The 27,594-nt window shown below is 38.9% G+C and overlaps 1 protein-coding gene across 5 annotated transcripts; it reads right to left on the bottom strand.

The window, feature by feature from the left end:
- Positions 1 to 1,319: 1,319 nt before the first annotated feature.
- On the bottom strand, positions 1,320 to 23,886 carry KBTBD2 (kelch repeat and BTB domain containing 2). Of its 5 annotated transcripts, XM_054692459.1 has the most exons (5): positions 23,662 to 23,742; positions 22,772 to 22,898; positions 12,094 to 12,598; positions 6,043 to 6,208; positions 1,320 to 4,033 (listed from the first exon to the last, which is right to left on the bottom strand). In XM_054692459.1, exons 3-5 carry the CDS (start codon positions 12,261 to 12,263, stop codon positions 2,498 to 2,500), a joined length of 1,872 nt encoding a protein of 623 aa, XP_054548434.1. In that variant the 5' UTR covers positions 12,264 to 12,598; positions 22,772 to 22,898; positions 23,662 to 23,742; the 3' UTR covers positions 1,320 to 2,497. The 5 variants fall into 5 exon arrangements, with proteins under 5 accessions (XP_054548434.1, XP_037365916.1, XP_037365926.1 ...); XM_037510019.2 differs by lacking the exon at positions 22,772 to 22,898 and having other exon boundaries at positions 23,662 to 23,886; XM_037510029.2 differs by lacking the exons at positions 22,772 to 22,898; positions 23,662 to 23,742 and adding an exon at positions 23,153 to 23,304.
- Positions 23,887 to 27,594: the final 3,708 nt, after the last annotated feature.

The following is a 27,594-nucleotide window of genomic DNA, read 5'->3' on the forward strand; positions in this document are numbered from 1 at the left end:
TGAAAAATGGTATGGAAATTTCTCAAAAAAAAAAAAAAATATATATATATATAAATACCATGATTTAGTGGTATCACTTCTAGGTATTTACCCAAAGAATATGAATACAAAAGATTTATGCACTTCTATGATCACTGCCATTATTCACAAAAGCCAAGTCATGGAACCAACCTGTGATCATTGACTGATGACTAAAGAAACTGTGGTATATATATTCAGCTATTAAAAAAGATAAAAAAAATAGTGCCTTTTGCAACACAATAATTTTGAGGTGATGATGAGCTAAGTGAAATTAATGTGAAAGATGGTTTTGTATTTGCAGGATATAAATAACCAAAGAAAACAAAGGAGCAAAACGAGTAATTTTGAGACTTTGGAAAAAAACATTAGTGACAGGATTGTGGCACTGGCCATGTGGCAAAGGGTGAGATAGATAGATAGATAGATAGATAGATAGATAGATAGATAGATAGATAGATAGAGAGACAGAGAGACAGACAGACAGATACGGGTACAAAGTTATACAGTCCAAAATTACGGCTATGTGAATGAGTAGCAAAATTTGAGAAGTTACGGTTTGTGTGAAAACAATGCAAGATTAGGATGTAAAGATAATTTAAAGCCCAATCACAGAGAGCCTTAAATGAACCAAAGATTTTGAACTTCATTTTAGTAGGCAGAACAGTACGTTCCAAGAACAGTAATCCAGTGTCAAATGCTCCTATTTAAGACCTGATCCAGTGGTTCTCAATGGGACTACACAAAAGAATTACCCTTAGTGTTCTAATGTGAACAAATGCTGGAGGTATCAAGCCAAGTTTTTAAAAGTACCCCATATTATTTTAATATGCAACTATGATTGAGGCACTGTTTTTATTCTGTAGTTTATATTGAACATAAAGGCTCAAATCAGACAAAAAAATGAAAAGTTGGGCCTCCCTGGTGGTGTAAGGGATTAAGCACAGCACTATGAAGCTATCCACAGCCTCTGCAGCACAAGTTTGATCCCTGGCCGGCAGGGAGCTACCCACATGGCACAGCAGACCTCTCCTGTCTCGCCCACTGCTCCCCTCAGCAGTGTATTTCAGTCAATCTACCTGTTCTGTTCCCCACTCTGTCTCCGGTGAATCTTCTCAACCCCCACACCTCTGGCCTGTACCCCAGTTCTTGTATGCATAAATAAATCTTAAAAAAAAAAAGTCAAATATATATGTATGTCAACAAAATTCTAAAGAAACCACCTCTAACAAGCTAAACAGACCCCATGAAAATTACAAAGTACACCATTTTACCATCCCATCACAAAAGAAAAACAGATCTTGAATATATACAATTTATTTAATAAATTAATGTCATTCAAAATACAGTGCCAGAACATTATGCAGTTGAACATGCTAGTAATGTTTGTCATGAAGCACCTGTGCTCATGTTAGATTGGCGGCACCCCGCTACTGCTAGTGGTTCCTGGGATTAATGCCAGAGCAGCACTAGTTATCTGCTCTTCTGCACAGCTAGTGCAGAGAATTCCTGAACAGTTCGCCTTTCTAATCCTACCCACCCCACACACACACACAACAGGTTAAAAAAAAAAAAAAAACACAACCTGACAGCTAACGGATATCTATACACAATCACTCTACAGTAATGCTTGTTATTAAATTAAGATGTAATGACCTGGTTAACCCACTCTAAATCTTTAAGATGGAGAAATACATCAGCAGCAGGTAGTTATATGCATGAGCCAATGTTAATGTAATACAGAAAGTGGAGGCATTTACTGATTAAAGCTCCACCCAGACCCGCACAATGAGGGGCTAGCAATTCTTATTGCAAGCCCAGCAACTTAAGTCCACACCTGGTAAATGACCAGCTGACTGGAAGACCTGTAGTCTAGAGAGACAAAAATAAGTTAGTGAAAAGGGAATACATGCACCTAATAGTATAGTTAGACTGATCCTGCAGTCAGAGCTTTCCCTGTAATACCATAAATGGAAGATCTTCCTCAACTATAGCATAGGATTTAAACATTTCTATACCAACATGGACGTTAGTGTTAAGTGCAGCTGAATTAATTACACTGAAAAAACTGTATTCCAGGACTTCACAATAGAAGCACAGGAATGAAATACATATACTAAAATAACCTCAGCACAATTTGTGATATACCACACTAGGAACAGGAAACTACTTTAATAAGTGAACTTTTTGAACTGTACATACACAGGGCTAACAATGTTAGATAATCCAGATTTTTATGCTCTCATGATACACATAGAAGTTTCTCAATTATTGTATAATCTATTTCATATTGTGGAAGCATATCTTTCTGTAAGACTCACTGATATATATTATACTGATGCAAATATTAAGTAGGGCATAAAAATAAAATTTATCAAAGATAGACTTTACTCATATTTAGTCCTTTCATAGCCTCTCTTGTTTAGCAAAGAAAATGACAAAGTACATAAATCAGGCGTGCACTCTGTGAACTCCCCAACTATACAGGTGGTAGTGCAACCATTTCTCCATCCAGTTCAAACTCCTCTGTCCCGTCTGGTGAAAAAAGGTAAGTTGGTGGTTTCCATGGAGATTCTTCAAGGCAGGATGGATAAAGTTTCCCCACAGTGCATCGAAAGTCTCTCCCTAAGTCCCACAGCACGCGTTCGGATATATGCTGCCGCAGAGACCACCGGTCAAGTTCCAGATCATATTGGTAGGTGACATATTTAGCTCTCTCGTTTAAGTGGGTTTCTCGCATAAACACACACAGAGAATTTGAGATCACAACAGCTCTAACACAGGGGTCCGAGTACCTCTTTGCAGGGATGTTGGCTGCCATTTTCCACTCATTTTTAGTCACATCATAAATTTCCACAGTTACTGAAGACCCATCTACGGTGCCAGAGGGGAGTCTTATGCCAGAATTGGTAGCTATATGCAACCCTCCAATGTAGAAAATTTTATCACCAAAAGCTGCAGCAGAAGCAAAAGATCTACTAGTCTGTCTCATGGCCATTTCAACCCATGAGTCAGACCTTGGAAAATAACAGTACATGAGGTTCAGTGTCATCACATAAATGCAATCATGAACCACAACGGCTGCACTCCACTGCCAAGCGCAAGGCAAAGGGCTGACCATCGTCCACTCATCCTTCTCAGTGTCGTATCTTTCCACAGTCCTCCGATTCAGTTCTCCACCTACACTATCTCCTCCAATTGCATAGATATAGCCTTCACAACAAACCAAAGATGGTTTTATGCGGACAAAAAGCATTGGTGTCTTTGGGAACCACGTATTTTGCTGTGCATCAAACCAATAAAAGCAATTCACAGTTCTGAAGGCAGTCTGAAGTTTGCTTGTTTTACTGTGATTTGTTTTTGTGTTTTTCAGAGGAACCTGACCCCCTGCTATATAGATGTCATTATCAGGAGTTACAACGGTTCCCACCTTATGCAAATCAGCTGGTGGGCTGCATAACTTGTAAACTTTTTCTGCTTGGGGGCTGTAACAGACAGAAGAGTAAAGACCACAAGAATTTTCTGAAGATGCTTCAATGAAAATCATCATCTCTTCTTTAGTCATTCCAAGTCTTGGTTTGAAAAACTTGGGCATAGACTTATATAGACCCTGAACTACTACAGACTTATCATTGGGTGGCAGACCTTGAAACCAAGCTCTCTGTGTTACTTCTGAAAGTGCATCAATTCTGATTTGGCTAAGAACTGAAGACAAATACTGGGATCGTGATTCCGTGTTGTACTCTAGCCACAGCATAGCAGCTTCACGAACTGTTTCCTCTTTTTCTACATTTAAGTTGTCACTACTGAGAATGTCTATCAGTAGGTCATGTGACAGCTGCATGAAAGCTTCCTGGTGATACACAACAGTGAACTTGTGTTCCACCATTCTTTTAGCACTTTGTTTTAACTCCTCACAGCTGAATAGATCAGCAAAACTCAACAATCGCACACAATTCTCTGCATTAATTTTTTTAATTAAATATTCTCGACAACGTTGTAACACATCTTCTACCTAGAATGGGAAGGAAGAAAGGATGATAAAAGCAGAATAGACAAGTCATATAAAACACTGTATCTTAATCAGACCTCTATACTGTAGCTTTCTATTTTTAGATACATGTACTTGGGTTAATGTCTTTCAAAAATAATTAGAAGACTATGTAGAATATTGCATGTATTCTTTCTGCCCAGTGGCCTAGTTTACTCAACATGAAAAAGACAGCCATATTAAACCAGAACATTGTGCACAATGACTAAGAATAAGTATTATTTCCCCTTCTTAGCTAAAGGTAAGAAAACCAAACCCGAGCCTCTGACCTGTACCCCAGTTCTTGCATAAATAAATCATAAAAAAAATTATTAAAAAAAAAGAAAAGCAGATCTCAGTTGAATAAGAAGTGTTACCTACTCTGCTGATTCCACATCATAGTGGTTAACTAAAAGCAGTTTATGATGACAATCAGATTGTCTGCATTGGAAATGCAGCCCTTTTACGTTATTAAGCAAGTAGCTTGCTTCTCCAAGCTTCAGGTGTCTTTTTTTTAATTATTTTTTTGATTTTATATATTTTTTTTCATCATTTTTCATTTTTGCACAATGTATGCATTTTCATCTTGATTATAGTCCCCATACAATTCCCAACCTCCCCCTTGTTTTGATCCTACTCCCTCCCTCCTCCCCCCATAGTGTCTCTCTGGTTTATAGTTCTCAGCTGTCTTTTAAGTAAGATGGGGAAATAATAGTTGTCCACCTGAAGGGATTATTGTGGGGATTATTGTAGGGATTAGTGAGAATTTATGTAAAGAAATCAGTAGGTACCTGGCATATAAAATCATTATAATTTCATTTGGTTAACAGTGAGAGTCACCTGGACAGTCATAAAGTGTCCCATCACAGGGGTGCCAGAACAATCCCATTCAAGAGGCAGAGTCCTGTTTTACCCTTGGACAAGTACATGCATATGTGTTTCATTAATATGGAAAAAAAATTTAAGGCACGGTGTCACTATTTATAGACACAAAGTGTCCCAGAATCCAGATAGTTTCTGGCTTTAAAGAAGGTGATAAAAACTTACAAGCTAAAGAAAGACAGCAGGCATTTCCCGCTTCTAAGTTTGGACTTAAATGTGACCGCCTTTGATTCCAAAGCACCAGGAAGCTACAATATCTCGTTTTCCCAGTGTTATAGGCACAACAGGACACTACACAGTTTTTATACTGGCTGTCGGGGGGAATACAAAAATAAAAAGGAAGTACATAGCCATCGACTGAGTTCTGATTTCCAGAGTTACAGCAGACACTGGTTGTTTAATCCATGGCATTCATATTAATTCACCACACATTTATCAAATAGCTACTAGGTATCATGAACGGAGTTCCCCAAATTTAACCTATCGTCTAGAGGTTCTCCCCCTTGGAGAAACTGTTTCTGAAACACAAAGTTTTATCCAAAACAGGTAAAAAATTGAGGAAAATATATTTATATTCCTCTTAAAATTTAAAAATTTTTCAAGAGGGAAAGTATACAGAAAAACAATTTATTATATGTAAATATATCAATCATCACTTTTCATTTATTTTAGTTTAAATACTTATTAGTTCATTATAGTCGATTATAAATGACCATATGGTTATTATAAATATTTAAGTGACAATTTCCATATGAATCTTGAAATTTCCTGTGAGAATATAAAAAATTAGTACATTTAAATTTTAGCACACATAAAATTGAAGCATTTAAGTTTAATAAACACTTTTAAAAATATTTTTACGTGAAATCTAAATTCTCACATACATTTGGTAGATTATGAAACAAAAATGAAATTTCCAACTCTAAAATTCCATCAAAAACTAAATACATTTACTTGCTGATCAATTCTTATTGCTTTCCCATTACATACCTCAATTTTTTTTTACTTTTAAAATCTGCAATTAGAAAATTACAAAGATATCACTAATAAAATTTTTCTTAAAAAAACAAACCATGGTTCAAGTATATAACTGAGGGAAAAAAACTACTTACCTGCAGGAAGCAAGCTGTTTCATAAAGTTGTTCTACAGTGCTATCATTTATTGCCAAGTTACCCGTGTATGCGTAAGTTATTATTATCTGTAAGGTGGCTGCATCCACGTTCCTCAGGTGTACATGTGTCTGTTTGCTTTCGCTTAGCCCACTCATGAACATGGCCCTACAGTAGAGAAGGGAATAGCGAGGCTTAAGGGTTTAGTGTAAAACAAATGTAGAGCTAAAAAAGAAAAATTAGATTACATGGATATTTATTTAGCATATTTGCTGATAGAGAAGACTTGAGACAAACGAAAAGTATAATCCAGTGCCAAAGATGTACCAAACTATACCACTACAACATTTTAAGTGAAAAGATCAACATTTAATTATTACATATAGTCACACAATGAAATGCTATTCAGCAATAAAAAAGAAGTCCTGAAGTATACAACACAGGTGAGACTCAAAAACATGCTTGATAAAAATTTAGATACAAAAAAGACCATTTATTGTATAACTCAATTATCTGAAATGGCCCCCAAAAACAAACACAGAGAGACAAAAGAGAGGTCAGTAGATACTTAGAGCTGTGGCTAAGAATGGGGAGTGACAATAAGTGGGCACAAGGTGATAGAGATGTCCCAAATTAGATAGTAAAGATGGTTGTGTATCTCAGTAAATATAGTAAAATTCATTTAATTATACACTTAAAATGGGTGGATTCTATGGTATGTAAATTATCTCAATAAAGTTATAAACAATGTTATTTACTCAAATGATATTTATTTATTCAGAAGATTACTTACTCAAAAGAAGATTATTTACTCAAAAGATATGCAGAACAATGTCCTAAAAATCTACCATATTCAAGACATATGCTGGAAATGTAATTAGCATTACGGAGAAGACAAAGTGGAATGCCCACATACAAGTGAGAGATGAAAAAGTCAACCAAAAAAACACTAGCATATGCACAGGAAAGCCCATAGTGATCAAAGTGGGCATCGTAATTGTCACTAGTTTGGCCCTTCAAAAAACAAGGAAATAAGGCATTCAAAATGGTTAAAAATTGTGGGTAGAACGTTAGACTTGTTTTGAGGAGGGGCATGGCTGAACATAAGGACTCAGGCAGGAGACAGGAGAGTGACCTGGAGAAGTGAGTGGCAGTGAGATCACCAAGCACTTTTAAAATGTGACATAGCAGTATGGACTTCTCACAGAACACTGAAGGGCTTTAAGATGACTTTTTTAGCATGAAATACTGTTTTCTAGGATCAATACTCCACATTGAGAGACCTAAAGAGTCAAAGGCCAGAGACAGTAAAAATGATTCTGAGGCTACTGCAAAAAATGTAGATGAGAGGTAGTAAGACCTGAGCTATGTGGCTGAAGTGGATTCAAAAGCTCTAAAACAAGACCTGCTGATTTCTGAACACAGGGAATAGAAAAGAGCAGAAAGTAGATAGGGAATCAAAAAATTACCTATTCATTTTCCAGTAACTAACTGAAAAAATATTGTTAGCTACTGAAAGAAAAAACATAGGGAAAGGAAGAACATTAATCCTGGGAATTAGATAAGGGCAGTTAAGTCAAATGGAAAGAGTACAATAATAAAATGTTTAATATTAATGGAGCTTTGGAGAAGGTGAGGCATTAATGTAGTACACCTACAAAATGTTACAACTAAATGTTAGATGAGGCAGATTAAACAACTATCCAAAAATTCCAATGACCAATCTGAAGTAGAGTTAAATAATGATTAAAAAAACCCAAAAAACAAAAGGTTAGGAAAAATTCATCAGAGAAATAAGAATCACTAGGCTGGCACAAAGCTACTCAGTGCAAAAGAGGTTAAGGTGTCAAAAACTTGGAGTCAAGGTTAAGAAACACTGAAAAAGCAATTAGGTAGTCGCTGTGGCTTCCCATGTAGCTCAGAATGCACAGTTAAGACAGCAGCCAGGGGCCTCCCTGGTGGCGCAAAGGGTTAAGTTTCAGCACTATTAAGCTATCTGCAGCCAATGCAGCACCCAGTTAGATCCCCCCACATGGCGCAGCAGGCCTCTCCTGTCTTGACTGCTGCTCCCCTCAGCAGTGTATTTCAGTCAATCCACCTGTTCTGCTCCCCACTGTCTGGTGAATTCTCTCTCTCACACATACACACACCCCACACCTCTGGCCTATTTATGCGTGAATAGATTAATAAAATAAACCTCTTAAAAAAAAAGACTGGCACAAACAACATCAATCAGGGTACGGTGGTAGATGACTTCTTCCTGAAGAATATAGGATGGCTCTAAATAAAATGGACCAAGTAGTGGAGAGCAAGAAGTGTTCTTGAAAAACATCTAAGACATGACAAGAAATGCTTTAAAACACCTATTGTTGGGCCTCCCCGGTGGCGCAGCGGTTGAGCGCTGGGTTGCGAAGCTGCCCGCGGCCTCTGCGGCGCCGGTTCGATCCCCGGCTGCTCCCCAGCCACCGGAGGAGGGTCCCACATGGTGCGCAGACCTCTCCTGCCGCCCGCTGCTCCCCTCAGCAGTGTGCTTCGGTCCTTCTGCCTGCTCTGCTCCCCGCTCTGGCTCTGGTGAATTCTTTCACCCTCCCGTGCTTCTGACTGTACCCAGTGCATGTATAAACAAAAACAAACAAACAAATAAATAAATAAAATAAAAAAAAATGCCTCTATAAAAAAAAAAAAATAAAATAAAACACCTATTGTTACTGGTTTTTTCTATCTGACACAGGAGAACAGGTGCGAACCAAAAGAAATCTGTTAAAAAATATGCATAACTAAATCTTTAAAAAAAAAAGTATAAGAGCTCTGAATATAAAAAATAAAAATGGAAGATGTAAGCATCAAAGTGTTTGTGTTTTTTTGGTCAATTCCAGTAGCAGGTAGTAACTTTAGGAAAGGGAGTAGCTGATTATACAGATGACAAGGGATCTGGTTACTCTACACTATGGTTTAGGACACCAGAGTGATGAAATTCTGTGAAGAATTATGATGCTTCCTGCAGACCAAAGACAGAAGCCTAGCCAACCTGATATTACAGAGAAAAATAAACTATTTCAGAGGTTCTTTTGATTTCAGAGGTTCTACTGTTTCTTGGTAGAACAGAAGGGTAACAACAAAAAGTACAGTTTAAAAGGCAAAAATTTTCAAATTGTAGGTTTTGACAGTCATAAGTGCTATAATTTGCAGAGCCCCTAACCTAAAGCCCCTTGCGCTACTCTATGGCTGACCCCTCATAAACAAAACCTTTTGCTTTTCAGCCTCATTTATATGTGATCCTCTCTTTATCTGTTTAAATGTCAGAGAGATGACCATGGCACCTTAATTTTCATTTCATATCTTTTAAAAACAGTGACCACAGGGCCTCCCTGGTGGCGCAAGGGGTTAAGGACCACACTATGAAGCAATCCGCAGCCTTTGCAGTACAAGTTCGATCCCTGGCCGGCCAGGGAGCAATCCACATGGCACAGCAGACCTCTCCTGACTCGCCCGCTGCTCCCCTCAGCAGTCTGCCTGTTCTGTTCCCCAATCTGTCTCTGGTGAATCCTCTCACCGTCCACCCCCCACCCCGGCCTGCATGTACCCCAGTTCTTGTATGCATAAATACATAAATCTTAAAAACAAAAAAAAAGTGACCACAATAGCAACATTTCATAAGGAAATGCCTTTGGGCACCAAGAAAACACTGTAATTTTTCAGTAGGTTGTTATCTTTTCTTCAGAGCTAAGACTGATAAATTGTACACCCACACTGCTGGATACAAATCAAGGTACTATCTAAGGCACAATTTTCCAGAGGAACTAGAAGTCTGAACATTGAGTCATGCACTTTAATAATCCTCCTGTGTCTTTTAAAAAAAATTATTAACAATAATAATAGTATACTTGACATTTTAATTAACTTATAATCAAATACCTCAAAACATGTTAATTCTGTGTTTTGGGAATGATAATGTAAGCCTACATTATTTTTCCAACACTGCTAAGAAAGTCAGGAATGAGTGTCTGAAACAGCCTGCTAAATCCAAATGTAAAATTTGTTTTCTTTTTAAACTGAGTTCATACCATGCCTTTAATGGTCATCATAACTGCATGGCCACTGTGAAATAAATCATTGCCATGACAAAAATTACCTTTGAAATATATCGTATCCCAAGGCCAGATATTACACACTGCAAACAGTTTTATTGTAGAAAAAAATAAAAGGCAAAATTTCTAATAGGAAAGAATAATAGTATTTTATATAAATACACTGAAATCTACACACCTGAAGCAGATTCCAGTTGGGGAAAACCAAATCACTGTATTAATATTATAATATTGTATGACTACTATTATACGATAACCTACCCAATCCAGAGAATATATAAAGGAGAAAATAACTAACATGAATGTTTTCATCTTGTGGATTATGAAACTGGCCCAGACACCACTTTAAAGATGGATGGCTCTAAGGTCAAACATGTATTAAACTACCTCTTTACTTATTATTGGGCAGAATATATTCTCAGAAGACCTAGAATGCTAAAGAAGGAAACTAGTTAGTGATAATAGCAACCTTAATAGCTTTTGTAACATTAAGGAAAGATTTTAAGTTGCTTGGTTTAAGAAAACCAATTCCAATCAGCTAAATATAAATAATAATTTCATGGTCAGAGTATTTAGAGAACTCTCTATAAGGAGGGAGAAAAGGTAAGACATCTACAGAAAACCTTTACTTCCTGATAAAGATAACTATGTAAAATATTATAGACAGAATTTCTGTGTAAGTTTAAAAGACAAGATGACTGCTAAGATTACTATCATAAAAGATTTACTCTATGATTACAACTGTCAACTTGAAAATCAAGAACTAAGGCATGAAGTTCTTTCTGACAATGGGTTATCAATGTATAATTATCAGCCATGAAACAAAAGATTTAATGAGCCCAGGTACTGACTAAATCAGTAACCTTAACTTTCTAACATCACCTACCAAGCTAATACATCACAAAAATTAAGAGGCTTTTAAACATAAATTCTGAAGCCCTAACCCATACCTGATGAATCAGAATTTTTAGGTTTTAAATCCAGTAATTTGTAAAAGCACCCAGAAAGAGTCTGATGATCAATTAGGCTTTAGACCCATTGTTTGCAAATGTAAGATTTCTAACTCAGATTAAGAAAACTGGTGTTGTCTATGGTTGCCAGTAAAGAGAAGCAAAAATTAATCTTTTGGTTAATTAATCAGTGATCTCTACTGATTATAACCAGTATTTGTAGAAGAAATATACTAGCCCACATTTAATTCATCTTTATTCATTCTGCCCTTTTCAAATATTAAGTGAAAATTAAACATAAGGGCATAAAACAAAGTTCTATCTTAGTTTCTATCCGTTCCATGAAACAAGTAATAAAGAAACCTACTTTAAAAAGAGAAAATGCTGCACAGGATCAAAGAAATATAAAGTTAAGATTTACTTATTTGTAATTAGCAAATTAACTTCCAAATTCTGAAGCACAGAGAACAACATCACTAAATATTTAAAACTGGTAGGGAGTATGATACGGTTGAAAGGATATCACAAATGGTAACAGTAATAAGAACAAGAAAAAAAGACATTTTTGCAAAGAAAACAAGGCCTTAATGTTTAAACAGCCACAATTATCTTCTAAAAGTTATTACTAACCCTACTGTTATGAACAACCCATTCTCTATATTCAGTATTTCTAAACTTCAAGATTAAATTAAAATTGCCACACTTGTCATTCTTTCTCTTTCAATGGAAAAATAGTATTCTGAATTGTTCCCTTAGCTAACTGCAACAAATTTCTTGTATTTAAACTTTGTAAAAACATCTTTTACTTGTCCCTTACTGTGTAAAGTAAGTAAAAACTTACACATACAAGGAAGCAATTTGCGAAGTACTACATCATCTAACTAGAACACTTATGTAAAACATTAAGATAATCAAATTTTTTAATTTAAAAAACAATTTAAATAAGCCTAGCAAAATATTAAAATAAACAGTCTGAACTTGAAACTATAAACAAATGAAGAATAAAAGCACTTACCTAAAATATGAGCTACATGTTGCCAGAACCATCTTATGACAAGGGAATTCAGTGCCCTCAACAATTAACACTATGTCAGTAAACAACTGCTGTTCATAAAACAGTTTTAACTGCTCCAACAAGGACACAGCATATTCCGTATTGATCTGCCTCTCCTCTTGAGTGGACATGACTGTATTCCATTAATAGCTCCCGGAACAGATTAGAAAAGTCAGTCTTACTGATGGAAGGTCAAGTGAACGCTTCAGAAATAAAGAAGAAACTCTACTTGCTATTATCCGCAGCATTCAGAACCAAGTCTGACACATTCACTATTGAACAGTATCTTGTTAGAGGTTTAGAATCATTTCTAGGTCATCTTTAATTAGGTTCTTCAGTTTTTCAACACAGTCTGCAGACATCTTGCTCAAATTTGTAATTCTTGTGCAGCTCACGAGTTAAAGAAAATAACACACGAGGTAGATTTTGTGGCAACATCCTATGTTCTGTGCATCCTCTGGAGTAACTAAAAGGAAAAAAAAGTTGTTAGGGTATTTAGGCCAATACATTTTTAGAACACAATGTTTAAAATGGTAGCCTTAAATATAAATAAAATTCATTTGAAATTCACCTGAAGACATTACCATAAAAATGAAACATGAAAAGGGACATTTTAAAAGTCTATTACATTCATAATGAAAAGCAGTCTGAAGAAATTAGCATTTGTAGCTTTAACTTTTGCCTTCTATAAAAATATAATCCTTTTAGAAAATAGGTAGCGTAATAGTAAGCGTACATTCTTAAAGGTCATTTAAAAGAGTTTTTAAATTTTTAGTATATTTTTTACATCATCAAGTTTTGGACTTGATTTGGTTTGTTCCCTCACGTGTAGTCCCCGTGATTCATCATCATAGTCCCTTCTGCTCATCCCTCCCCTGTTCTGACCCCACCTCTTCCTCTAGGGGCTAGTATGGCTCAGATCTATAGTCAGCTTACAAGTTTTGTCTTTTTCCTAACCCTTTGTTTGGTTTCTCCATATTCTGCATATAAGTGAAACCATCTGATATTTGTCTTTTTCCTTCTAACTTATTTTGCTTAGCATAATCCTTTCCAGTTCCATCCATGTTGCTGTAAAGGTATGAGTTTATGTTTTCTGAGTGCTGAACAGTATTCCATTTTGTCACTATACCACATCTTCTTGATCCTAAAATAAAGAATTTAAGTCACCGCAAGGTCAGATTTTCTAATACCTTTTTTAGTGGCAACATGTGACAATATTTCAGAGAACAACAGTACTTTCTCTTGTATGAAGAGTCTCATTTTGAGACTATATTTTCAGTCCATTCAAAAGACTTTTAGGGCCTCCCCTGGTGGCGCAGTGGTTGAGCGCTGGGTTGCGAAGGTGCCCGCAGCCTCTGCAGCTCCGATTCTATCCCCGGCTGCCGGCGAGGGTCCCACATGGCGCGAGAGACCTCTCCTGCCATGCCCGCTGCTCCCCTCAGTGGTATATTTCATCAGTCTGCCTGTTCTGTTCCCCGCTTTGGCTCTGGTGAATTCTCTCACCCTCCCGTACCTCTGACTGTACCCAGTGCTTGTATAAATAGATAAATCTTTTTTTAAAAAAAGACCTTTATATTTAAATTACTTAAAACTGTGTGATAGACTCTATCTAATTCCAAATTATAAGTTACCATTGTTCCATTCCATAAGAAAAATACATATATGCATGTGTGTATATTGTTATACAGTAGTGGTTCCTTCCTAGAAGTCTTTTCTTTAAAGATTTATTTATTTATTTATTTATTTATTTATACATACAAGCACTGGGTACAGTCAGAAGCGCGGGAGGGTGAGAGAACTCACCAGAGCCAGAGCGGGGAGCAGAGCAGGCAGAAGGACCAAAGTACACTGCTGAGGGGAGCAGCGGGCGGCAGGAGAGGTCTGCGCGCCACGTGGGACCCTCCTCCGGTGGCCGGGGAGCAGCCGGGGATCAAACCGGCGCTGCAGAGGCTGTGGGCAGCTTCGCAACCCAATGCTCAACTGCTGCGCCACCAGGGAGGCCCTCTAGAAGTCTTTATGAATAAGAGAATACAATGAAAAAGGAGATGTGCTCCTACATGAAAGACTCCCTATTATACAAATATGAATGTTCTCCAAACTAATGTGCAAATTTAATACAAATCCAAACTAAATTCGATTTGCAAGAGATTCATCTGGAAGGATGTGCAAAAGTTGCCAAGATATTTACAGGGAAGAGAGCCCAAGTTTTTCCTCATGACTTCTATCAAATATTAAAATTGTTACAAATCTACAATAAATTCAAGTACACATTAAGAAATTAGATGTGATAAAGATAAACATGACATTCAAAATGAAGACAAGCTTATTTTTACACATAATGTTAAAACATTTGGTCAACCACTAACGGAAAAAAAAAAACCACCTAGGTTTTAATTATACCGCATACCATTCATCAAAAAGAAATTCCATCTGAATTAAAGTTTAACTTTAAAATGTAATTTGGAAATCACTATTTCCAACACAGGGCAAAGGAATCACAAATCAGGAAAAGACGATGTAAGGCCCATACAGAATGCTATTAGTAGCTAAAAATGACCACCTCTTTTCTGTGACCTTTAGTTCTCACAATCAGAAAGTCACAAAATCAAAAAACATGACCATCACTAGAACCACTAAAACTTTTTCTCACAAAATATCACCCATACGTTAAACAGAAGATCACACTGTACTTCCTTCTGCCAAACTATAATATTACACAAACTGTTTTAACTTGATATCAAAGTTAAATTTCTATAAGACAGTAACTATAAGAGGTGTAAAGGCCAAGTAAGACTTTGGGTCATTTAAGGTAATGACTTTTGTTCAATCTGAAAGTTATAGTATAATCTAAGTTCTACTACTACTAAGGCTAAAAATCACTGGCTATTTTCACATATTAATCATGCATCAAGGCCCAGTATTCATGAATTGTGGGATAATGAGCATTCTTACACAGGAGTCTAAGTCGACACATGCTTACAAATCCTTAGTCAAAACTCTTAGAGTAAGGTATGGCCTAGAATTCATAACTTTTCAGATTTTGTAACGATAACAGGGTGCCTAAAAATATATATTTTAAGAATGCCAGAGTCTGGGGTAGCACTTCATAATAGAATATTGTATCTTCACTGTGAAGATATTTATTTATTTATTTTTTTTTTTTTTTGAAAATGGTGTCTGTAGTTTATTTATTTATTTTTTAAAGATTTATTTATTTATTTATTTATTTATTTATACAAGCACTGGATACAGTCAGAAGCGCGGGAGGGCGAGAGAATTCACCAGAGCCAGAGCGGGGAGCAGAGCAGGCAGAAGGACCGAAGTTCACTGCTGAGGGGAGCAGCGGGCGGCAGGAGAGGTCTGCGCGCCATGTGGGACCCTCCTCCGGTGGCCGGGGAGCAGCCGGGGATTGAACCAGCACCGCAGAGGCCGCGGGCAGCTTCGCAAGCCAGCGCTCAACCGCTGCGCCACCAGGGAGGCCCTGTGAAGATATTTAATGGTGTGAAAAATAGTACGTGCATGTCACTTCAGGTCAGGTTTACAGGCAATTGTTTAAAAAACTTGATTTTTAGTTTACTGAATTTTCAAGTTACAAGAAATTTATGTTACTGAAATGCATGCATTAGCAAACTGAAGGCACTAACTCCAGCTGCAGGACCCACTACTGTCCCCATCCACATTATTTATTTATTTGTTTGCTTGTTTGTTTATTCCCATCCACATTTAAACCAAGTGACAGGACCATCTGTCAGGACCAGGATGGATTTGGATCACACTGCTAGAATTCCTTGCCAATTAGCTGCACAGGCTCAAAGATTAATTTCTTACTACCTGATTTTTTACAGCAACCGTTTTTCTTACGTTTTTTAATCACAGGTATGGCGTAATAGTAAAACAACTGAAGAATGCTTTCAGAAAATTAGTGAGCCAACTTTATGTAATGGTGTAAGCTGCTCATCACTGCTTTATACACTTCTTCTTCTCATCCTTCTTTTGTAAGCCAGGGGCACATTTGCTTCCTAATAAAGCAATTTTTAATGTATCTTAATAATAAAATAGGCAGAACAAGCCATTCAAGTATCATGTTAAGTAAATAACAATAACGTAAGCAGATCAGTCTAGTACAATTCAAAATAAAACGAAATATCACTTCTCGGGGAAGACAGACTTCCAAATGTCTTAACTGAAAAAAAAAAAAAAATGCAAATAGTTTAAGATGATCAATCAACAACTTTCAAATGTCCATAATATGAATTTTTTCTATAACAAGATTCCTTCTCAGCCAAAAAAAAAAAAAAATCCTTGAAATGACTACCCTAAAAAATCTGAAACACTTCACAAGGTCTGTATTATATTACTTATCAGTGATTTGACACATTTCACAAACTTTCCCTTTTAATAATTACATTGTTTCCTTTTTCATTTTGTATTAGATCTAAAGTTAGCTTCAAAATAAGTCATACATCCTGTTACTTGTAGAAGTTAGCATGCTCAGACTAAGTAATTTTCAGGCATCAATTCATAATCAGGCACTTAATTTTCTATTATAAATTAATGGCTTCCTAAATTTTAGTCAATAAATATTTATTATTTACCCAGTGTTGACAAAAGAACTCAGACTAGGAGTTGTCAACTAGACTCCAAAACACCAAGCTTTACATGGTCTTAATATAGGCTACAACCAAAATCAAACTATTAACCAATTATTCTAAGCAAACTCAAAAACCAAAAGAGAAAAGGCAGGTAAGTAAACTAAGTTGGGTATAAGAAACATTTTCCATGAAGTCTAGCTGTCTTGATCTTTTATTTTCAAACTTTTGATAGATATAACTACAAGAAATTTTATTCTTTACTATAAGAAAAGTTGTAGTACAAGTAAAATGAGCAAAGGAGGCAGTTGGCCTAAATGCTAAGCAGTGAGGCAGAAAAAGAAAAAAACTACTTAAGACCTATTTAAAGTATGTGAAATTTATTAACACATGCAATGATTATCTAATTTTAAAAAACCTAACTTTCAAAAGCTGTACTAAGTGCTAAGAAGGTATCTTCTCATTACAAAGTGAAAACATTTTAGTCTTTGCAGGCCATAAGATGTCTGTCCCAGATGCTTAATTGTTGTAGCCTGAAAACAGCAGAGACAATATGTAAATGAGTGGAAATAACTGTGTTCCAATAAAACTTTATTTACAAGCAAAGCCTGCAGGTCACATGTGCCAATCTCTGCTTCTTGATCAAATATTAAGGGTCAGTGACCAAAATGTGTAACTCAAGCTGTTTTTCCTAGAAAAATGTTTTGTCTTCAGATCACAAAGACAAGAAAAAGCAAATCATAATTAAGTTAAATATTATTCTAACCTGTATATGTTATTACACATTTTAACTGAAATGTTCTCTCACCAATCACACAACTGCTTTCCACACCTACTGCAGGTTCAGTGGAATTCTGAACATTTTTTCTTTTATTTAGTGAGTACCCACTATTAAGATTTAAGACATTAATTCCCAAAATAATGCTTTAAAGAAAACACAGTGAGAACATACTCTAGTAAAAAACACATAAATGATTATTTTATCAACCACAAAAATATCTACAAACATTTTGAAAAATAGAAAATTTTTACAACACAGTACTTGAGGACACACGAATTCATTAGATAAATCAAGGGTTAGAGTTTGGGAAATCAGTATTATGTGCCACAATTCCTGGTACCAGGGGCTGTAAGATAGTCCTTTATTTTAAAATTGGCCATTAGGATATACTGCACAATGAAAAAAGCCAACTCTTAGAATTGGGAGCAATATAAACATATGATGAAATTCAAAATCTAAAATACAATATACTTACGACAAAAATTACAGATGTTCTTACTCTTAATGACAGAAAATTATAACAATGAGTAGGATTAGAATTCTATACACAGGATGAGATCCTCTCCTCTACTTTCTACCTGGTGACCTCTGTCAAATAATTAAGGAAAAAGAAACTTATTTAAGTCTCACGTGTCCTATAAAAGTACAGAGTTTATAAACTGAGACTGAAAGAAAAAAGATTAAAATTTGGGCTCTAATACATTTTTACTAGGATTCCTAAGCTTCGAAGATCCAACTGACTGAATTCTACCACACAAGTTTCAAAACAAACATTTTGCTATTAAACATCAGGATTAAATCCATCAGCAATCCGTACTAATATAATCAATTCTACTTAAAAAAAAAATCAGAAATATTTCTTAAGGAAAAATATTCCAACAGGTTTTCCATCCTTAAATAATCATGACTACAAAATACAGTTAACCTGCGTTTTCATTTTCACCATAAAATCAGAAAAATAGAAAATTTCAAAACTTTCAAATTACGGGTATGCCAAAAATTATGTTGGTTGTCTTGAATTCTCACTTCATTTGCTGTTAACGGTAAAAAAAAAAAAAAAGCCAAAATATGCCCAATATGATGTCTGCAAAGATTTACACAAAGTAAACACTAATGTAATATATACTATTGTAGGGCCTCCCTGGTGGCGCAGCAGTTGAGCGCTGGGTTGCAAAGCTACCCGCAGCCTCTGCAGTGCAGGTTCGATCCAGGCCGCCAGCAAGGGTCTCATATGGCATGCAGACCTCTCCTGCTGCCCGCTGCTCCTCTCAGCAATGTACTTCGTCAGTCTGCCTGCTCTGCTCTCCCCTCTGGCTCTGGTGAATTCTCTCACCCTACTGCGCATTCTGACTGTACCCAGTGCTTGTATAAATAAATAAATCTTAAAAAAAAATACTATTATAATATGCATAAATAACAGCAACAATTTTTATGTTCCTCATAAATTCTGTACATGTTGATATAAAGGAATAGGAACCAAGTTTAAATGGTGAAAGGTATAGATACTGAAATTTAAAAAATAATTCCAAATATTTTTAAAGGTTTCAAAGGTAGACAATAATGCTTTTTAATAGGGGAGAGAACAGGTCTAATTTCCCTTTAAAAACCCAGCTTCAGCGGCCTCCCTGGTGGCGCAGACAGTTGAGCGCTGCACTGTGAAGCTGTCTGCAGCCTCTGCGGTGCAGGTTCGATCCCAGCTGGCCGGCGAGAATCCCAAATGGCAAAGCAGACCTCTCCTGTCTCGCCTGCTGCTCCCCTCGGCAGTGTATTGTGTCAGACTGCCTGTTCTGTTCCCCGCTCTGTCTCCATTGAATCCTCTCACCCTCCCGCACATCTGGCCTGTACCCCCGCTCTTATGTAAAAATAAATATATCTTTAAAAACAAACAAATAAAAAACACCCCGCTTCAGGCCTCCTCTGGTGGCGCAGGTGGTTGAGTGCAGCACTGTGAAGCTGTCCGCAGCCTCTGAAGCGCAGGGTTTGATCCCGGCCGCAGGGGATAATCCCACTTGGCTGGTAGACTTCTCTTGTCTCGCCCACTGCTCCCCTCAGCAGTGTATTTCAGTCAGTCTGCTTGTTCTGCTCCCCACTGTCTCTGGTGAATCCTCTCACCCTCCAAAACTCTGGTCTGTACCCCGGTTCTTGTATGCATGAATAAAAAAATCTTAAAAAATAAATAATCCAACCAACCAACCAACCAACCAACCTAGCTTCATTCCCACAGGTGTGGGCCATTTGTGGTACCCTTACTGAGTAGATGGAGGAACGCAAATGGAAGCAAAGCAATGTTTTCCAACATTAACCAGGCAAGACCTGGAGGACCAAGGAAAGAATAAAAGATTAAATAACAACTCAACTGAAAAGGAGACTGAATAGTCATTACTGAGCTATGTATGTTAAACTCAAGGAAAGAAAGATGGGGGAAAAGACTACAAACAAGGCCTGCACAGGAATTACACAGTAGGGATGAAACTGTGACAGAAGGGCCAGGGGCTACACAGATCGTCATCTGTATGAAGCATTTTCAAGTTACATATTACTGAGGAGGTGCGGCTTCTTCCAAAGCTACAATTCAGAAGACTGAAAACTTTTTTTTATTGAAAAGGATCCAAGCAGCTCTGAATGTCAAGTATTGCAAAAAAAAAAAAAAAAAAAAAAGAGCATGAATTGTAGTGCCAAATTACTGGGGTTGAAAGCCCAATTCTGCAACGTACTAGTTGTGTGACATTTTATAAATTACTTACTTTGTATGCAGTGGTATATTCATCTGCAAAATGGGGGATTAAAAATAGAACTCTTTTCTTCAATGGATTAAGGATTAAGTGAGTTTCATACGGAGCTTGGAACAGAGCCTGACATACAGCACTATTATAAAAATATCTGCAATTATTTTTATTAATGCAATCACTGTTCAAATGTTTTGTAGCACTTTTCCAACTCCTTAATCCCCACTACACACGTACACTAGATCTAGTGGTCCCAAATACAAGGTCTCAGCACTCAAACAGTTCTTTTTTCACCCTGGATAAATGGTATTTCAGGTAAGAGAAAATTCATTCAAAGATTTTACAGAATATTCTGATGGTATACATCATGACACAAACTAGTTCAACAAGACTAATCTTGACAAGGCTGATGCCAAGTGCAGAGAAACCAAATGAGAAGCAGGAAGGCATCAATCATAACAAGCTGGTCTTCATTTCTATGAGGAGACATGTTTCTCCTACAGGAGGACAAGATATCGGGCCCAGTAGTAGTTTGCTTTCATGTTATCAAACAACCCTCACAGTTGAGGATATTTGGAAAAGACCATTTGGTCGTTAAGATTGTCAACCACTTTACAAACAGAACATTTAAAGTTGTGACAAACAGTAATTAAAAAACTAACACCTTGTCTTTTGAAGGATTCATCAAGTGTGAGTCAATTTCAGTACAGCTTTTTCTACCCCAATTAAGTTTAGAGTTCAGGTCTACTGCTCTGCGTTCCCGCTTCCCAACCATACAGAAAAAACTACATGGCAACATCAGGGTAAATATGCTCAGCACCCTAAATAAATTCAGTGACAAATATAAGCTTCTGCACTGCATTACGATTAAGTTACACCACTGCTAAAAAATTAAGTAAGAACATAAAAGAGACACCAACTATGCTAAAAAAGGTATGTCCTTTCATCTTGGATATCACTTTTCTTTTTTTCCTCTCAGTTCTATAGTGACTTATTAAGAAAGCTCTGTAAATACAGACTGAAGCAAAATTGATCCTAACTTTTTCACTGGGATTTCATTTTCAACCAAGGCAGTGATTTTTACAATCAAAATAGCAAAAAGAAAACATTTCCCATATAGTCAAACAAATTCACGTGGTAATTAAGAGCACAGCCACTTAATGATTATGACTACTAAAGTTTCTCAGTATGCTTTAAAAAATTGAGAGTAAACTGAGGAATACTTAGAATTGTCTGCTTACCATGGAAACTACACATCAACACTTGTGAGAGGAATGGGAGTAGAACAGAGAAAGGGGAGAATTTTCAAAAGCATCTCTCATTAAAGGATTATATTTTCTCCAAATCTCCTACAATAACCTCTTTTTCCCACACAGAGGAACTCAGGTACTGAAATTCCTGGCCAGGAAACCAGGAATAATGTTCATATACTTATGTAAATGTACTTCAAATCAACCTGTCATTTCTAATACTCTTTAAGTTATTTAAATATTGTTCACTCTATTCAAATCCCACAAAACTGAAGTCAGTAAAACTGAGCTCTAATGAAGAATATTTGACAATTTCATTCATATATTTCATGTATTTCATGGCAACAGGTCCAATCCTTTTTCCTGGGCTTAGGAAGTGGGTAAGAAGAAAAATGACTCTACTGAAAAATGCGTAACGTTTTTTTGAAAACCCAGTTATCATTTGGCTAAGACTGCACTCAAGTTTCTAGGAACTTACCACCCACCTTAAACACATTCCAAGTTTAATGGTTGGGTTCCACGAAATACCTCATTATTTCCACTAATCAGAAGAAATAGAATCTACAGAGAAGTTAAATACTAAGACACTTCTTCCCTCCATCTCACTATGAGTCCTATGAATAGCTGAAGTTAACAGAATGTATGGTAATGCTTATGAGATCAAAAAAAGGGGGAAAGGAGTTAAAGCATTCCCTTCTTCCCACAGAACTGCGGGAGTGAACAGTCCTATGTGGATAACCGTGGACTTCAGAGAGCAACAGAACTGCCAGTCTTGTGTTTACCAATGGACTGCACCTTTGAGGAATTTTGGGCCCAATCTAAAACCTACCAACAAAAGCTCAACGTGAAGTAAACTTAACATTAATTAGTAAAATGTAAGGAGAGCAAAATTCTACAACACCAAGATGGGAAAACGGGTCTGACTTTTCGATTTACTTTAGGTCAGAAAGAAACGTCATCCTGAAAATAAGTCCTTACCAAAGGTTAACTGACACGAGTTACTCACAATTACAAGAGATGGTAAGTGCATACTTCTCAAATTGAGGCAAAAATTCACATTTCAGAAGCAAAACAAAACAAAAACAAAAACCCCACCATGTTTATTAGTCCTCTCAATAGAAGAAAAAGCAATTTTGAGTAGAACACATTGCTGACAGGGTTTTGTTTGTGAATGTCTGAACGCTCAGTGAGCCAGACCGACAGATTCCTGTATAAACAACACGTGACCAGTCCTGGCCCTGCATTTTTCTATGGCCAATCAATATAGAAAGCAGACATTTCACACAAACATACCCTTTTAAAATTAATTTTTCCTTTCAGCTTCTTTTTCTACTTTCACTGGAAAGGGGCATCGTGGCAGTGGACAATGCAAGAGATCTGTTGCCCACGGAGTGTCTATACTCCTCTTCCCTTGAGGTAGCTAGAGAGAATTTAGGTTGCTAAACCAGGGGGGGTAAAGAACAAACAAACAAAACCCCCAAACCCCAACACACTAACTCAAAACAACTGCCCCACATCACATTAAGGAATATTCTTCTACTCCGCGGTTTCCAATTCATAGGGAGCCAGTTCTCATAAGTTAACGATTTCGGTCTAAAGTAAACATGTACACAATTTCCCGTTGCAAAGGGCAGCTCTTGCTTTCTTTCTAGAATCATTGGCTCACAACGCGACCTGTTTATCTGGCCATCTCTGGGGAGTTTCAAAGGCACCGTTACAGAAATAATGCGAGGAAGGACTTGTCTGCCCTCGGTCCACCATCTCGCGAACTCGCCGCGAGTCGTTAGGGGAAACAGCTTTATTTTGACCAGGGCGGGCGCCGGCCGGGGATCGGGGTGGGGGGGGCGCCGCCCGGAGGCTCCCCAGGCCGGGGCCGGGGCCGGAAACGCCCCCGCGAACGGCGCGCCAAGCGCCCCAGCCCCTCGCGCGGGCCGGGAGCGGGACGCCGAGGAGCCGCCGCCCGGTATGGAGGGCGGCGCCGGCCGCCCGCTCCCCTCCCCCGCCCGCGGCGGAAGCGTCTGGGTTTGAAAGATGCCGCCGCCTCCCGCCCGCCGAGCCACAAAGGGCCGAGCCCCCTCCCGCCGTCGCCCTCCGCCCCCAATTCCGCCACGGGTCGCCGCGGGCTCCCGGCGCCCGCGCCCTCCCGCCCGCCCGCCCGGCCGGCGCTGGCGGCGCCCGCTCACCGGCGTCCCGCAGACCTGACGGCCGCGATGCGCTCCGGCCCGCGGCCCCGCAGACACTGGGGCCCTCAGGCGCGGCGGCGGGGGCGTGGCCCTCCCGCCGGGGCCAGGGCTGGGGTCTCGCCTCCCCTTCCCGCCGAGGAAGGCTGGCGCCGCCGCCTCTTCCTTCCGGTTTCTCCTCGCGCCCTCCCCCGGTCGGCCCGTCCTGCGCCGAGAGCAGCGTCCTCAACGGGCGCCGCCGCACGCTCCTTAGGGCCGGGCCAGCGCCAGGCTCCGCCCCCGGGGGCCGCGCCGCCTCGTCAGCCCGGGGCGCCCAGACGGCCGGCTCGCCGCCCCGGGCCCGCCCCCGCGGCGCGCTCTCGCGCTCCTCGTGGCCCCTCTCCGCGGCCCGTGACGCGCGGGCGGCGCGCCCCTCCCCGCCGGGCTCCTTCCCCGCCGCTCTTGCGCGCCTGGCGCCACAAACGGCAGTTTTACAGTTTCCCGGGTTCCCGAGCGCACCCCCCCACCCCCCGCAGCTTCCCCCGCCCTGTTCCTTCGCTGCCTCCCACCGGAAAGCCAAAACAATTGGATCCGCGCAGGCGCGAAAAGGGAAGCGGAAAGAGCTGGAAGGGCGGGGGCGGGGCGGGGCGGCGCGAGGTGACGGGGCGCGCTGTGCAGGGGTTTCCCGGGGAAGGTCAGCGGAGGGCGCGTGCGCCGGGAGCGGGCTGTCCCGCAGGCGGGCGGGCGTGGGGTGCCTGCGTTGTCGGGCCGCTGCTAGTGTCTGTGGGCGAGGAGGGGCCCGAGAAAGTCGTTATTGGGAGGTCCAGACGGCCCCCCCACACCCCCGAAATAAAGAGACTTGCAAGGCAGGTCGAGGGATGGGGATGGGGGAGACTAGGCGACACTTAAGGGGAGACGGTGGGCGGCCGGCCGAGTGGGCTTTGTCTCTTCATCCCCTTCGCTCCAAAACACCCTCCACTTTCCAAAGCACGCATGTTTAGTTTCTCCGATTTCATTAAGAAGGGCTGCAGGTCCTCGTCTCAAGGCCGAGGAAAAACTCGAAGCAGCACTTGAAAGAACTCACTTAGGGAGAGGAGCAGTGCGGGTGCGGAGGGGGCCTGTGTGCGTGCAGCCTGAGCATAGTTCTGTGCTGCAATGCGGAGGCTCCCCAGTCCCGGCCCCCTCCAGCCCCCCCCAAGTTCGGAAAGAGTGCCTTCAGTTTTGCCTCACAAAGCCAAACGTTTGCAGCAGCTAATGGCTGTGGCTCACACTAGTTTGCTTGGCACAGCTCGCTAGCAAGCAAAAGAATGTTGTGTGCGTGTTTTGATGCTAAGCAATAAAGAAGCCATGCAAAAGATTCAGTTATTTAACAAGCACTTGAGCACCTACTCTGGACAGAATCCTGGAAATGCAAAGCCTAGACAAGAAGGCAGAGACAGCAAACGATATCTATGGGAAGAGTCTGTTTCATCCTGTAGACAGATTCATTAAAAATATTAAAGAAGGAAAACATACTGACAAGATTTTTTTTTTTTTAATTCTGAGGCATGGTAGATACTGAACTGGAAGCAGGGTGAGGGGGCTGATAAAATAGTTGAGACAAATCTAATTGAATGCCTGTGACGTTAGTGAAACAGATGGATTTGAAATTACCCAGACATGACAAATAACACTTGATTATGAAGAGGATGAAGGAAAATAAGTGAGGGACCAGTGAGTTTTCTAGTTTCGGTGATTACAGGTAATATTAACTATATGAAAAGTAGTAATTGTGAGGATGAACAAGACTAAGAAGGTGTAATTTTAATAGCTGTACCACTTATATACAGTTAGGAATATTTTTGGTTATAAGTTTAAAAACAAATCCATTGCAATGACTTAAATATAGTCACACAGCAAGCAATTCAAGAACAGCAGGGCCACAATTTCTGTGATTTTTTTGACATCTGTCTCGTGGTTGCAAAATGGCTGCCAGTTTTAAACTTTCACACCTTTGTCAAAACAATAAGATGGGAAAGGAGTGTCTTTGACCATCTGTTTTTGTTTTGTTTTCCAGGAAAGTAAAGGCTTTCTCAGGACAATATCTTACAACCCCAACTCAAAAACTTATATATTCAGCTCATTTTCTGGAACTGTAATTTAACTACCAGTAGCTGCAGAGGTTTTTCCTAATTCTAACACAAGGCTGTAAGGCAGAAAAGGGGTGGGAATGGATGTTGGGTGAGACTAACAGCTATCTGCTAGTTAGGTATTACTTAAAGCATCCCCTTTCAACATTTAAGCCACTGAGGGCTGGCAGGCTGCTATGATGTGCCTTAGGTTTCAAAAAAGCCAGTCATTTTGGTGTGTTATCTTAACTGGGGGGAAAAAAAAAAAAGGTTGAATGTTTATCCTCAAATATTTGTACTTGTTTGCCATTCCTTCCCTCAAGGTCGCCATCCCTTTAAAATGTCTCAGCGGGAATTGGAACAATCAGTAAGAAGTGTTGTATTTTAAAATAAACACTCAACAGTGAACTTAGGTACTAGAATCTAGAATAATAAAAGCCCACTAATGTTACTCTTAATTATTAAGAACAGCTTCACATGGGCCTCCCCGGTGGCGCAGCGGTTGAGCGCTGGGTTGCGAAGCTGCCCGTGGCCTCTGCGGCGCCGGTTCGATCCCCGGCTGCTCCCCGGCCCCCGGAGGAGGGTCCCACATGGCGCGCAGACCTCTCCTGCCGCCCACTGCTCCCCTCAGCAGTGTACTTTGGTCCTTCTGCCTGCTCTGCTCTCCGCTCTGGCTCTGGTGAATTCTCTTACCCTCCCGCGCTTCTGACTGTACCCAGTGCACGTATAAACAAAAAACAAAGAAAGAAAGAAAGAAAACATGCCTCTGTATTAAAAAAAAAAAAAAGAACAGCTTCACATGATCTTAGAGTTCATCATTATTGGGTAAATATGAGAAAAGAACAAAGAAATACCATTTAAAAATTAGTGTCATTAAAAATAAATAAATAAATAAAAATTAGTGTCAGAGTTGTACCAAATAGAAGAAGCCAGATATAAAAGAATGTGCTCTTAAAATGGGTGTATTTTAGTCAATGTAAATTATACATGCATACATTTGATTTTAAAAATTAGCATGATGATTTAAAAAGTCATTGTTATTTTATCACAAACAGGGTCCTCTGCTACATGCATTATACTCTGCTGTCTATTGCAGCACTAGCTACTTAAATCTTTAATTGTCATACAACTTATCACAATTGATAGATATTTCTCACTTGGCAAATCAAATTCCAATAATATTTCATTATTATTTCAACATATTTTTTGTAAAACAAAGTATATTCCAAGAAAATAATTTTAAAAATGGAAGTTTGGGGATTATTTTTCACCTTAACACAAGAAAAGTGCAGTATATTTTTCAATGACAGTATAAGTAATTGCATTTTCTTACATTTTTGATGCCATGAAACCAGAAATTATCCTACTTTTTCCCAAATTTCTGCCTTAGGCACTGTTGCCTTCCCAGGATGAAGGACATCAATGAATATTTGTTTCTGCTGAAACAGTTGGTCATGAACTTCCTGATCCAGATCACCGCTGTGTCAATCATGATGGCAACAGATCTTTATCAGTTTTCTAAAGTCAATATTGTGCTGAAGGTCTTAGATAAACACAAAGAAGAAAAATGAGGAAATATTCATTGAAAAGGAAGAAACAAAACTTACTATATTTGCAATGATTTATGTCTACATCAAAAATCCAGACAAATCTACCAAAAATTGAAACGGATGACTGTTCACCAGTTTTTGGAATATAAAATCGATATATATCAGTAGTATTCCTGACATCAACAACAGTCAGAAAACATAATTTAAACAAATCATTTTCAAATAAAAACATTTACTTTAAAAGATATTTATAAAGGGAATTATAAATTATTTAAGATTCATCTATGGAGGCTTCCCTG

This window comes from Talpa occidentalis, unplaced genomic scaffold (assembly GCF_014898055.3).
Source record: "Talpa occidentalis isolate TD23 unplaced genomic scaffold, MPIMG_talOcc4v2.1, whole genome shotgun sequence".
NCBI classification, from domain to species: Eukaryota; Metazoa; Chordata; class Mammalia; order Eulipotyphla; family Talpidae; genus Talpa; species Talpa occidentalis.

Bases quoted from the DNA above. Each gene is read 5' to 3' on its own strand.
- KBTBD2 (XM_037510019.2), bottom strand. From the start codon at position 12,263: ATGTCCACTCAAGAGGAGAGGCAGATCAATACGGAATATGCTGTGTCC. The intron at 6,209-12,093 runs GTAAGTGCTTTT...TCTCTACTGTAG, and splicing joins ACATGTAGCTCATATTTTAG to GGCCATGTTCATGAGTGGGC. The intron at 4,034-6,042 runs GTAAGTAGTTTT...TTCCCATTCTAG, and splicing joins AAACAGCTTGCTTCCTGCAG to GTAGAAGATGTGTTACAACG.